This window comes from Poeciliopsis prolifica, unplaced genomic scaffold (genome assembly GCF_027474105.1).
Source record: "Poeciliopsis prolifica strain line A6 unplaced genomic scaffold, Auburn_PproV2 SCAFFOLD003, whole genome shotgun sequence".
NCBI classification, from domain to species: domain Eukaryota; kingdom Metazoa; phylum Chordata; class Actinopteri; order Cyprinodontiformes; family Poeciliidae; genus Poeciliopsis; species Poeciliopsis prolifica.
The window spans coordinates 14,540,010-14,553,247 of NW_026562378.1; the positions used below are offsets into that span (position 1 = coordinate 14,540,010).

The following is a 13,238-nucleotide window of genomic DNA, read 5'->3' on the forward strand; positions in this document are numbered from 1 at the left end:
CAGAAAAAATGATTCCACAAATCACAATATATGTTTTAGTTTATTAGTAATTTGTGTAGGATAATTTATAATCTAATTAAATCTTGATGTTTACGAACTAGATCCCAAAGGCAAAGAAATCAAGCGAACTCTTTAGACGTCTAACATATTGCCTGTAGCGTGGTTCACAATTATTATTAACAACATCATTATTGACTCAATTTGCTTTAAAACATACTTAATGGAAATATTTATTGATATATTTCAGGTAAAAATATGCAAAACAATTTAGTTGAAGCAGGCTAAAACAGTACTATCTAGAATTCTATACAGGCGCGACGGACAACACGTAATCTCTCCCAGGACCTTCTTAAAGCGGTGATTGTAGGAAAATTGCTGCTACGACTTCGAAAACAGAGAAAGAGACAGACAATAATTAGAGACTGCACAGTTTCTGTGTGAATTATTTTCTTATTTGAATCGATGTTATTCCGTTAAATTATCCCCTGCAGAAGTGTGTGTTGACTAAAACCCCCGGAATAGCGCGACCGGCTTGATTTGGTCCTCGCTAGGTGGGTTTTATCCCCTGCTAGTTGGTTAGCCAGCTAACTAACGTGAGCAGCCAGCGATTCACGCATAATTTAAACCCAGTAAGTGTTTTTCTTTGGTTTATCTTTCTTTCTTTTCATCCTTACCTAGACATTTCATAAAAATTTATCTGCTTGTGTATTTTCTTCTATTCCCATCTGCATTAAATAGAAACTATGTGTAGCGCCAGTTAAACTTGGCCAGCCCATTTGGGTGCTAATTCTTGGTTATTGTTATTTAGAGGGTTTTTTTTTAGATGTGGTTTATTTTTGCTTATTTGTTAAAATTTCTTAAACAGTTTATTGTAATGTCCAGACGATACAGGTCGGTAATTATTCCCAGCTTTTTTCCCGTTTCTGATGATTGCGCTGGCACTCGGCGCTGGCTGTTGTCAATTTACTCATTAATTAGCATCATCTACAACAAAAGTGGTCGCCACGGACGTTTCACTGACGGCAGATGAATCTAAAAAATTTAGAATTGTTCAAGTGCTTTTCTTCCAAGTGACTATTTAAATACTTTGTTGGTTCACAATTGACTGCTGACAGAAGCTTGTGAGAAGTAATGGTCAAAGTTGTAGTAAATATTTCAAAATGTTCCAGGATTGTGTCTGTTGACTTAAAAATACATTGCAGGATTTTGAAATAAATACGGGTGTAATTAGTGGATCTCTAACAAAAACAGTTTATTGTATCAAGCGGAGAGAAATGAATAAAGCTAAAGATATAGGGACAAAAAAATTGTCTAGGTTAAATTGAGACAGTGAATCAAACAAAAGCACTATATCCATTATTCCCTACTTTATACAGATGTGGCACCAGCAAGTCTGTACTGCTTGACTTGCTGGTGGCTTTGTAGGCTTTCCTGTTGGGCTTAGAAGACCAAAATGTTGAGTGAACTTGAGGGGTGAATGCATTCTGTGGTTTCTATAATTGTGATGGTTATAATGGACAATAATTTTGAAGAGAACACCTACAAGCTACAGAACACAAACTAATATGAATTCAAATAATTAATATACTGGTTGCAATCCCTTTTTGTCTTGGAAAAAATATTTAATTACTGTCAGTCACAAGTACTGAATAAAGGTTTTGTGGCTTCTGACAAACTTAAATCAGGAAGAGTAAAAAGATGGCTGTGCTTTCTTTCCTCTAGACCACTGATTTGTGGTCAAGAGGAAAGAGAGTGAAATTCCCAGTGAAAGGAAGTGATGGTCAGCACTTAACATGGGGCTCATTTTCAGCTGTGCGAGTTAAGAAAAGATTCACCAGTCAGATTTACTGATGGTTTCATTGTCCATTAGTTTCTTCTTGTTCTTTAAAGAGATCACCATGCCAAGACATCCAGAATAAAAGATTGATTTAACTGCTATAGATTTAACTGCTATGTGTGAAAGATGAACATTTTCTACCTGCACAATAAATACTGATTCTTTTTTGCACACTTCTTCAGACTGTAGCATAACTTGCATTTAATTGGCGATAGTCCCCACAAAAAGTCATTAAATTTCACACATTCTACTGATTGAACTTTCATTCCTGTTGCATGTAGGAGGCTGGAGAATTTGTCTTCAAGATTAAAAGTTCCAATACTTTTAATTAGAATAGAAAATGTGACTATTAAAGTGTGCATTAAAAATATTCTGCTTTTATTAATGTACCACTTGAGTAATCATCCCAAATCCAGCAGTTAAAATTATAATGGCTCTTGTAGACTGAATGGAGGCAGCATACCTGCTAATTGTAGCATGACTTTGTTGATGTTGGTAACTGTCTTCCAGCAGAACATTCTTGGGCTTGGAGCAGTTTGACTCTGTCTGCCTTCCATCATGGAGAAAGATGCCAGTGAGCAGCAGCAGAAGAATGATGACACAGCTGTGGACCAGCCCAAGCTAAAGACAGGAGCCACTACTCCATTCAGATATACCAAGGTGACGCACGGGTCTGCTATCATGCAAAGATCTACTTTCAAACAACTGAACTGTTCTTCTTTTTCAGGAAGAACTTCTGGATATAAAGGAATTGCCAATTTCCAACGAGCGGCCTGAATGTCTCTCTGAAAAATACGACAGGTATGAACATTTAATTGTGCACTTACAGAAATCCAACAAATTTATTTATTTTTTGTTTAGTTTTTGTTGTTTACCTGCAAACCTTAATTTCAGTAATCTCATTGTTAGACTTCAACCCTGATTCTTGACAAGGACTGTGATTACATTCAACACAGCTTTTATCTGGACTACTTAGTTTGTAGACTTGCAGAATACTTTTGATTTTGGTTAATCAGCAATGATCCAAACATTTAGTTTCAAACTGCTTCATCATTCACTGTCTCATGGATGACTGTACTTGACTGAAATGTTTCTCAAGGCCAGGAAACAAAACTGTACAGACATGTACCATGCCTTGGATAGGCTTGTTCTTCAGCCTGCCCTGGAGCAAATTTCTTCAGCCTGCCCTGGAGCAAATTTCTTATTGCTGTCAGAAAGTAATGGGGAAAAAGAATCTCTCCATAAAATAAACAATGAGTAAATGCTTGGTTACATTTAGAAAACTTTTGGTTTGACATTTCAAATCTATTAGCTGGCCACATAACTCTCAGCTCAAAAGTTTTTCTTTTTTTTTTTTTCCCCAACACACAGGTTTTTTCAACAGGTCATTGCCTTCTAACTAGGATACTTTTGTTTTAAATTGTGGCTTCACAAAGAAAAAATAAAATGCTACTTGAATTATAAAACATTAGTTTCACTACAGTGTCTTTACTATTTTTCATGAAGATATTTATTCAATAATATAAATGGAGATGGCTTAAAAATAACATTTGGGTTTGAGAAATGGCTGTAACTGTGCAATATATAACATTTTTTAAAGATTATTTTTAAATGAGTACAGTGAAGTGTTATCAAGTCAAAAGTGTACATGTGATGGCTCTTTTCTAATCAATCCCAGATGCTCTTCTATGAAACTCCTCCATTTCTTTTTTTTTTTTTTTGAAATTTTCTTTGTTTTTCTTCCAGATGCAGACTTCATCCAAAGTATGAAATTAAAAAAAAATACACATTTTTGAGGTCTGCATCTTAATGCAGTTTGATCTTTCTCCTGAATAATTTAGATAGCATTTGAGAACAACTCTCACATGAATTCACAAGTCATGGCCTATCCTATTTTAGTCCAAATTGACCTGCAAACTGAAAGTCACTAATTTCACTCTTCTTTGTTTCACATAGTAACATTTTTATTTATCTAAAATGTTTACTAGTGATTTCAAAGTGATATGTAATCATGTATTTATGGATTGATTTTGATCAAACTTAACATGTCTCATACTTTATTGCTATGTTTTTTTTTTTTTTGTTCTGAATTTGCATTAAACCTAAACTATCTACATTTACATGCAGATGTCATGTAAATGGGTTTTCCAATATTTTTACTAATGTTGGCTCTCAGTCCGTAACTTTTTCATGTGTTAATTGTTTGTTGATCCAGCGATGGTGTCTGGGACCCAGAGAAATGGCATGCCTCCCTGTACCCGACCTCAGAGAGAAACTCGCCAATAGAAGCCTTTAAGAAGGACTACATGGATGACAGAGTTCATTTGAAACGCAGAATCCCAGGTAAATGAATGCCTTCTTTGATTAATTGGCGCATCATTAGTTTCTAAAGTCTTGGGTCATATCATCTTATGTTTTAAACATCCACAGATTTTTTTAAACTAGGTTATTTGATATTTCATATTTTTGTACAAAACAATCACAGTTTAGTCAATCTGGATCATGATAATGAAAATCTGTTTAGTCTTTAAAAAGGTTAAGGTTGTTAACCACTTGTACTTCAATGTGAATATTGTATTTTTATATAAATGTAGATTAACTTGGAGTGTGTGTTTTGGTCTCACCCTTACCCCCCATTAATTTAGATCCCCGTGAGCGGTTAAAGGAGGACGACCTGGACGTTGTACTGAGCCCACAGCGACGAAGCTTTGGCGGTGGTTGTCAAGGCAACTCTATACCCGCATCAAACACCCGGCGCCCAATAAGCCCGCTGGAAAATAAGGAAAACGAGACACTCCGCCTCGGAGGTGCTCGCAGGATCGGCAGTGGGCGCATCATCCCTTCACGAGTCTTTGAGAGAGAAGCTCGTCCAGAGAAGGAGAGGGAGCGGGAGAGAGACTTCAAAGATAAAAGATTCAGGGTTTGTGGTTCTTCCTTCATTTCAATCTATCTGACTTGTATTTTTACCCACAGGTATTAAGGCGCACGGTGCATAATTGTCTATTTTCTCATAAGTATTGTTTATTTATTTTTTGTCTGGTTATTTGCATAACTAACTTGTGAAAACCTTGTGATTCTCCATGCGTTACGTCTTGCAGAGGGAATATGGTGACAAGCGTGTGTTCAGTGAAAGAAGAAGAAACGACTCGTACGCAGAGGAGGAGCCGGAGTGGTTCTCAGCCGGTCCCACCAGCCAGTCAGAGACAATTGAACTAATCGGATTTGACGACAAAATTCTGGAGGAGGACAGACGCAAAACAAAGCGATCAAAGAAACGAACGGACTCCGTGAAGGAAGGCATGTGAAGCCCTGCGTTCTTGAATTTTAACACCATGTGGGGAAGCTACGGCATGGTAATGTGGGTCTGACTGTCTTGTCTAATGTTTTTACGTGCAGCAGTGGAATGCAATGGTGAACTAGCTGAGGAGCAAAATGTGGCTCTGCAGGCTGATCAGGAAGTTCCCCATGCAGATCTTCTTCCAGACCCGTCAGCTGGAGACTTCGACTTCAACGAATTTTTCAACTTGGAAAAAACCATGCCGGCACTGGCCTCTGTAAGTACTGGGGACACCTCTCTTCTCGTCAAGGTAATGATGTCACATGAGGGGTGTTTCTGCAGCCATCTTGCTGGATCTGGTTTCCTATACTGCTATATTTTTAAGTCGAGGTTTTTCAAGCCAGAATCTGTCATTTGACACTTGTAGCAGTTTTTGACACTTGTGACACTTGTTGGCAATTTCAATTGCATAATATGTTGATCTTCCAGTGAAAGAAGATTTTTTTTTTGTTTTAAAGCCTCAAATGTGTCAGTTCAAAATTACATCTGCTGCACTGGCTTGATCTCGTTGACCTTGACCTTCTCTATGGTGACTCACTAAATGGTGATATTTGGGTTGTTGCATGCAGTTAATGAGGCTTTACAGGTGTCACCATTCCAAATTTATGCCCATCGTACTGCTGTTTAGAACATGTTTTAAATTAAAGCTGCTCTGTAGCGATTTAAATCAGAGCTGCATGCTAAGCAGTTCATTCAGTGACAGTGTCTGCCCCGTATTCTGGCACTTTTGGTGCTAGCTTGATGGAAAACACACTAAACGTAAGTTTCATGTTTTGTTTTGCACTCTTTAGTGAGTCGTCTTTTCTCTGCATGAAGGGCTTCCTATTTATGTCTTTAGATGATAGAGGATGTTTTGGGAGAAGGCCCCGTGTCAGCAAGCCGCTTCAGTCAGTGGTTTTCTAACACCCTGAGCCCATCAGGCAGCCGGTCCAGCAGTTTGAGGTCCACCCCTCATGAGGAGTTGGAAAAACTTGCAGGCAAGTGATTCGATCACCCCACTGTAGTTTATTTGAACTGTGTAGTTATGCTCTTTAATTGACAAAGAAACTAAAGGAAGCTAATTTGTTCGGGACTGCTTTTCTTTAAAGGACTTGACCCACGCTGCCCATCTACAAGCCAAGGCTCTGCGTCATACTTCACGCCCATTCAGTCATCAGAGGGCAAGGAAAAAGTAGACATCATGGAGCTGCTGCACAATGCCAAAATAGACCTGAAGCCCCTTCTGTCCACGCTGTCGGTCAACAAAGCACGGCTACGAGAAAGCAGTGAGTAACAGCTCGGCGAGATTTTTTTCAGCCTCGCTGTTTGAAAGAAATACAAATTGCAAAATTGTATGCTTTAAATTGTTAAAAATTTTCCATATGCCAGAATTAATCTGACCTCTCCCACATGACCGTATACTGAAGCAGAAACGGTGGCACTGATTACGCGTAGCTGGTTTTCAGTGAAGCTGCAACGTTTTTGTTGTGATCCAGCCACTCGCAACAATCCAAGCGATCAGCGTCTCTGACATCGTCTGGTGCTTTGAAACAAGGTGTTGGTGAAATTTTTTGTGACCACTCTTTGCAGAGGTGTGAAATTACACATGTTCAAATAGCTGCAGTTTTTTTTTTTTTTTCTCTACACAGGCAGATGGCAGCAAAAACAATGGTAGATAAAGTTGTACCATGCCTGCTGCTAATGCTGTTCAGTTTAACAGAATGTCTGATGAGGAATATTTGTTAGCTGAGTACTTGGTTTATCTGAGTCACCATTTTCTGAGATGGAGGCGAGAAAATGCACATGCACATTTCAATGACATGCTAAAATCACAGCGCCTGGCATGACAACTACAGCCAGTTTAAGGTGTCATGGCGATGTCTAAACACATGGTACTGTTGAAAATTAAAGCCGATTTCCAAACATTGACCACATGTGACTGAATTTTGGTTTCTTTTAAGTGGAGATTTCTCCTGTAAATATAAAAATTAGCATCTTGATTTTATTATTTTTGCAGTACTAGTTTTTTTGTCAATATGGTAGTCTTGGTGACTAAATCCCATTTACAAGGCCTGATTCTGATTAGTTTTTGTGATAGCAAATTCAATAAAGTGTTTTATTTTTACTCTCCATTTTAGTGCAGTACATAAGAAAACAATTTACCAATTGAAAATGGAGAAATTCTAAAATTTAGAGAAAATTTTCAGTTTTTTTTTTTTTTCTTGCCAAAACTTCAAAAGCATAATGTCTGGACTGCTTTTCTTCAAAGGACTTTACCCACGCTGCTCATCTACGTTGGTGAAGTTGGCGAAACTTCTAGTTTTTCTCTCTGGGTGGCTGGGTTTCTTTTCCTTTCTGTGGCTGAACATATTTTAAAGAATTTGTATTTTTGTCAGCATCATAACTTTAACCCTGAGGAGGTGGTTGGTGCAATTATTCTGCTCCAAACAGCCAGAAGAAGCCTCCAGCTTTCACAACTAGCTAAAAGGACTTTATACCAGCCCATGCCCTCTATCGCACAGTGAAATTTGGAAATGTGGACTCGGTCAAGACTACTTTGAATTTCCTCATAAATTTATTTTAATCTTTTTAAAGCAGGTTTGTTTTTGTTTTCCTCCCTGTATGTCCTCAGCTAACTCAGGGGTGGTGCTCTCTCTGGAGGAAGTTGAAGGGGAGATGAAGGGAATGAAGCTCGACCCAGAGCCTCGCGTGCAGAAGGTGTCTCCTCCACAGAAAGGGAACGGCACACCCTTTATGGCCGAGCATCTGGAGGAGGCTTTTACCGGCGTCTCTGTTAGCCAGCCACGATCCCGTGATACGGACATGTCTGCTTTCAATAAACTGGTCAGCAGCATGAAGGCAAGTGGAACTCTGCCAACTCACCCCAAACCCAACACAAACAATGTAAGTACATCGCTTGTGTTTTCTACCAGCTCTGTACTGCATGTCTAACACAGATGTAGCCTGACCCAGTGCTAAAATCAGAGCTAAAATCCTTTGATTTTAGCTCTGAACTTTGTTAAAAGCTTTTAAAGATGGTGGGCATAAATTTGAACCACTCTGGAGGTTACCTGCTGTGTAATTTACATCACTGCAGTTCTTTGTGCAAGTTGCTTTGAACATGAAATTAAGTTTAAAACAAATAAGAATAATAGGCCATGGAAAAAAATGACTCTTTAAATAAATATAATTTAAAAACTTTGGTAGCTTGCATAAGGGACTGTTGACTCGGCTTCACGTGTGTTCACTCAATTCTGTTGGTCTGTTTTTCTGTTTGGGAGGTTTAAGTGAGAATTCATGTCAAGAGTTCCAACAATTACACATTTATCTGATTGTAGCTGCTTAGACCTCTCATTCAAGCAGGCCCACTGTGCTGTGACCTATGGATGTGGTGATTCGTTTTGCATAATGAGGGGAAAATATGGCAACGCAACTTTAAACCCTCTGTATTTTGCAGCAACCTTTGGATCAAAGTGTGGCGCCTCTCTCTGATCGTGTACCTCCTCAGCAACAGAAAAACATTTTTCAGGTGCGTGTGCAGTTCTCCCTGTAAGGTTGATCATGCATGTTTTGGATCAACATAAAGTCTCAAATTCTCCCAAATACAGATTATTGTAGTTTAATATTGGGCAAAACTTTGAGAGAGGGCTTGTTATGGTGTTAAACTGCAAAATATGTCTCGCTAGAGGGATTGTGACATTATTCCTGTCTAAACTCTGCAAGAAAATATTTTACAAGCCGACTTAAGATGCATGCTTACTGCATATGTGCTCAAGAGGAATTAGATTGCTCTTGTAGACTATTTTACATCCTTTATTTGGCTAACGTGGGACGGTCTTGATCTAGGTCAGTGGATTAAGACCCACTGACCAATCTGTCGAACTAAAGTGTAATGTCACTCGGATGTCTTTGTAGGCGCTCCTTGGTGTTCGTAGCAGCTCCCCGACTCCTTTAGGCGGTCTGTTGGGAAACTCTGAGGCCTCTGTGACTTCTGGCCCTCTGCACGGTTTACTACACAAGGGCCCCTCACCCCCTCTGTTTCCACAGCGAGCCCCCTCACCTGACTACTTCAATAACAGAATGCCACCCTCTGCAGGTAAGTCTAAAAAGACAGACAGACATTACTTGTACTTTCTAAGGTTGGTGTTCTAAATAATTATTCAGGCTTGCTTGTTGTGGTTTTATTAAATGTTTTCTTTGACTAAACTGGACACAATTTTATTTTTAATACTTTCTGAAGGATTTCCAGCTGGTCCCCAGTCTCTGCTGCCAGAACAGTTTGACATCCACAGGTCCATCAGTCCTTCTCAGCAGCAGGTTGGTTGTTCTGTTGGCAGGAGTTTGGGATTCATAGACATGAACAAGCTGAGCATTTATGAAACTTCACTTTGTACTAGGAGGCGTGGAACAAGTTTCTCTAAGAACTTTAAAAGGCTTTCATTGATTGCAGTATTTCAATCATCTTGGTTTTTATTTTGGACTTGAATTTGTTTTTTGTCTTTTTCTTTTTAGTGTCTTTTTATTGAATTTTACTCACTTGCATTATTGATCTATTTTATAAAATCAGAATCACTTTGACCTTTGCTCTATAAATTTCCTCACTACAGTCACCTTGTCAACAAAGTCTCCATATTGTGCAATAGCTTTGTTTTGTTTGTTTTTTTATTCTAAAGATTGGGTTATATAACTTGTTTCCCCAGATGAGGGCGCTCTCACTACCTGTAAATCAAGCTGATCTGGAAGTCCTAACTCTCCAGCAGGACCTTGCTCTCCATGGCCACCCTTCATTTCAGTCAGGCTACAACAAACACCTGCAGGACAGATCCTTCAGAAATAGGCAAGTAATTTAATTTAGCTTGAATATGTGATTTTACGGGGGGGTTGTTTAACCTAATGTGATGGTAATCCTCTTAAATATTTTTGCTCTTTTGCAAATGCACTTATTAGGCCACAAAAAAAAGTCTTAAACTGATTCTGAAATGTAGAAAAAGTAAAGGGGTTTTCAGAGAAATGCAGCTCACAAAGACATTATGGTGTGATCCAGAACTATGTTATTTGTTGCAAATGGTGAACAGCATTTCAAATGTGTTGAAGGAAAAAAAAAATCTCCCCACAAAGATTAAGGAAGAATAAACCCATAACTACAATGAGCCCGTTCTCCTCTGGTACCGTGACATTTCAGAACCGTAACCTGTCTTGGGTGTTCAACAATAACATGGAGGTCAGGCGAAGAAAATCTTAAAAGTGGAAGAATAACCTTCGTCGTCTGCCCCCCACCTTATTGTCGACCCTTGTTAAGCTAGAGCTTATTAAAAGGAAAACCAATACACCTCTCTGAATATAAATCTCCCTTTTACTTGGTCAAATTTCAAGTTTCAAATTCTTTAATGATTTGGATTGACTGAGAGTGTTACAGCTCAGAATTAAAAGGAACTTTCCTAATTTATAAATGCATGATCAATAGGCCTCAGCGGGTAAATCGCTCCCCTGGACCTCAACCTGCTGGAAGAAACTCCCCAGGAAATCCAGTCACTAGCATGGTGAGCATAAACCTTTCTGTAAAAAGCTTTTTTCTTTTTATTGCCTCTAAAGCAAAGTATGTGCTTGTAGTCTTACTTTATTCTATGCATTTCAATTGCAGTTATCCCCGTCATTTACACCCACATCTGTGATCCGTAAAATGTACGCAACGAAAGAGAAAAGCAAGGACGAACAGTCGAGTCGTCCAGAGGCTAAAGAAGAAGCGACCACAAACTCACAAGATGGTACAGGGCAGCTGCTTGCCTACGCTTTGTCCTAACGGTGATGTGATGCTGAGAGTTTTTTTCTGTGCTTTCAGGCTCTCCAAACCACCTACTGGGGTCAGTGGACGGAAATGTCTCGCAATCTGTGGGAGCAAAGATAAGTCCTCAAACCATCCAAAGTAAAGACCTGGAGCGTCTGAGACCTGGTTCCACTGGACATCACATGACTCCAATGGCACCTCAAGGTCCGTCCTCATCCTTCCCTCGTCCCATCTACCCGGTACCACTGCTGTCCCATGTCCCCATGGTGCGCCCCCATCCTCAGCTCCACCCAAATGTGGTTCAGAGAATGCTAGCACAGGGGATCCCGCCCCAGCAGCTCGGACCTGCCCTCATGCAAGCAGGTTAGTGGTTTTTTCCAGCCCAACGCTGGTATTATTTCTATTTAATCACTTTTGGACTTGATGTTTATGAACTGCTTTTGCTTGTACTCACAAGGTATGTTTCCACCACATGTTGACCTTGCACAACTTCAAGGCTTACCTCCGGCCCTGCTGGGACAACCACTGTACCCACTGAGTGCAACAGGACTTCTACCTCCCAGAGCAAATACTCCCATGCAGTTAGCGGTCATGCAGCAGCAGCTTCAGGGGCAGAGACAAAGTAAGTTAAGAAGTTGCATGTGCTAAAACATGTCCAAGATCCTCTGGTTCTGGTTTTTGGAGCTACAGTTTTCTGAAAGACTACAAAACATGGAGCTCTAAAGCATTAAGTCCTTTTCTCCTTGTTGCAGTGCATCCCGGTGTACCAGGCGCTCCATCTCAGAGCCAAGGCCTCCACCGGACAAACGGCTCCCAGCGACATGGGGCCAGCCCCCCGCTGGGCCTGGCGAAGTGGTTTGGCTCGGACGTGCTAGAGCAGCCACTGCCCTCCATGCCGGCTAAAGTCATCAGTGTGGATGAATTGGAGTTCCACCCATAATGAAAATGCATTATTAGCTGAAAAGTGAATTTTCCCTCTGCCCATCACCACCACCTGCTTACCATGACAATGTGAACTTTAATTTGAAAGATGGCGCATTGTGGGACATTGCAACAATGTTTTGTTTGAACAGATGAGTGGAGGTTTATGTTGCCAGCTCTTTTTTTTTCTATTAGTAAATAATGTAAAGGCTCAATTGTACAGACCATGAGAGAATCTTATTCTGTGTATATAGCTGTAGTTTTGGTTCTTTTTCCCTCCTGTTCTGGGGAGGTGTGAAATAGTCCTGTTGTTGAACTTGAATTGGGAAACGAATCTGGTAGCATTCCTTTCTAGTGTCCACCTTAACCTCCTCCTCCTGCGATAATGAGAAAGGGCCACTGTTGGGGAGAAGTGAGTTACTTGGTGCACACTCCTCCATATTTTGAGGTGTCGTTAGTGGCTATTTCCCAGAAGAGGTTAAGTATAGCAAGACGCTGATGGAGGATGCAACAAGCTGGTTGTGCCTTTCTTTTTTCTTCTTCTTCTTTATTTGGACTTGCCCCCCTCACTCCCTGTTTCCCTTTAATTTCTTCCACTGTATTCTCCAGTCCAGTGTCACAAGAATTCAACACTGCTCACACTGTCATTTGAGGGTGTTTGGGATTCAGTTTATGTGCTATTAAGTTATAAAAAGCACAAATAGAATTGATAAATAAAAACTTGAGTAAAACAATTTGTAAATGTTTTTTTTAATACTGGTTTGTTCTTAAAGCACCTGTTTGTACATTTTCACATAATCCCTTGAGTCTTGACTTCAAATCAAAGGGCTTGAACTGCACTTGCTCAAATCTTGTTCAAACATGTGTTTGTCTACAGTGAAGTTGACTGGTTTATTCAGCTTGAGCTGAGGATTACATATGGTACTTTGCTGTGACACAACAAACTGCATGATGTAGAGAAGCCCTTCCTTTCAAACCTTTGAAATAATTTTGCTTCTGGAACTGGCTTATTGTGTGCTTGGGCCATTAAATGTTAACCTCTACCAGCTCCTTTCCAGCCAGAAATATTTTAATTAACCCTCTTTTGAAAATGGGGCTTTCAGCAGTCATCTAAAACTTAATTGTCAGCAATCTGATTTAAATATTGTTACAGAAACTTGAGAACTAGAATTACTGGTAATACAGTTGGGGGGGAATAAAAGGAACTTCATGTAGGTCAGCAATGGAAATTTGATTTATACAGAGGTGGCAAGCAGTATCAGGTTCTATTTAACCACATACACTTTAATATTTTCAGATCAAACATCAGATTATTGCAATGAATATGAGATGTTTTCAAATTGTTTTATTTGGTGATTTAAAAAAGCTATTGAAACCAG

At 39.6% G+C, this 13,238-nt stretch overlaps 1 protein-coding gene across 3 annotated transcripts; it reads left to right on the top strand.

The window, feature by feature from the left end:
• The first annotated feature begins 334 nt into the window (after positions 1-334).
• eif4enif1 (eukaryotic translation initiation factor 4E nuclear import factor 1) lies at positions 335-12,593 on the top strand. Of its 3 annotated transcripts, none has more exons than XM_055024465.1 (19): positions 335-629; positions 2,348-2,497; positions 2,565-2,638; positions 4,053-4,180; positions 4,483-4,757; positions 4,936-5,134; positions 5,234-5,391; positions 6,013-6,151; positions 6,263-6,439; positions 7,786-8,057; positions 8,611-8,682; positions 9,069-9,249; positions 9,394-9,470; positions 9,854-9,990; positions 10,618-10,693; positions 10,795-10,918; positions 10,993-11,301; positions 11,396-11,560; positions 11,691-12,593. In XM_055024465.1, the coding sequence occupies exons 2-19, from the start codon at positions 2,396-2,398 to the stop codon at positions 11,876-11,878; spliced, it is 2,853 nt and encodes a 950-aa protein (XP_054880440.1). In that variant the 5' UTR covers positions 335-629; positions 2,348-2,395; the 3' UTR covers positions 11,879-12,593. The 3 variants fall into 3 exon arrangements, with proteins under 3 accessions (XP_054880440.1, XP_054880434.1, XP_054880447.1); XM_055024459.1 differs by having other exon boundaries at positions 2,351-2,497; XM_055024472.1 differs by having other exon boundaries at positions 2,351-2,497; positions 11,435-11,560.
• The last annotated feature ends 645 nt before the right edge of the window (positions 12,594-13,238 follow it).

Excerpts from the sequence above, each read along its gene's own strand:
- eif4enif1 (XM_055024465.1), top strand. The coding sequence starts at position 2,396 with ATGGAGAAAGATGCCAGTGAGCAGCAGCAGAAGAATGATGACACAGCT. Across the intron at positions 4,758-4,935 it reads TCAAAGATAAAAGATTCAGG|AGGGAATATGGTGACAAGCG; the intron begins GTTTGTGGTTCT and ends TACGTCTTGCAG. Across the intron at positions 11,561-11,690 it reads GCTTCAGGGGCAGAGACAAA|TGCATCCCGGTGTACCAGGC; the intron begins GTAAGTTAAGAA and ends TCCTTGTTGCAG.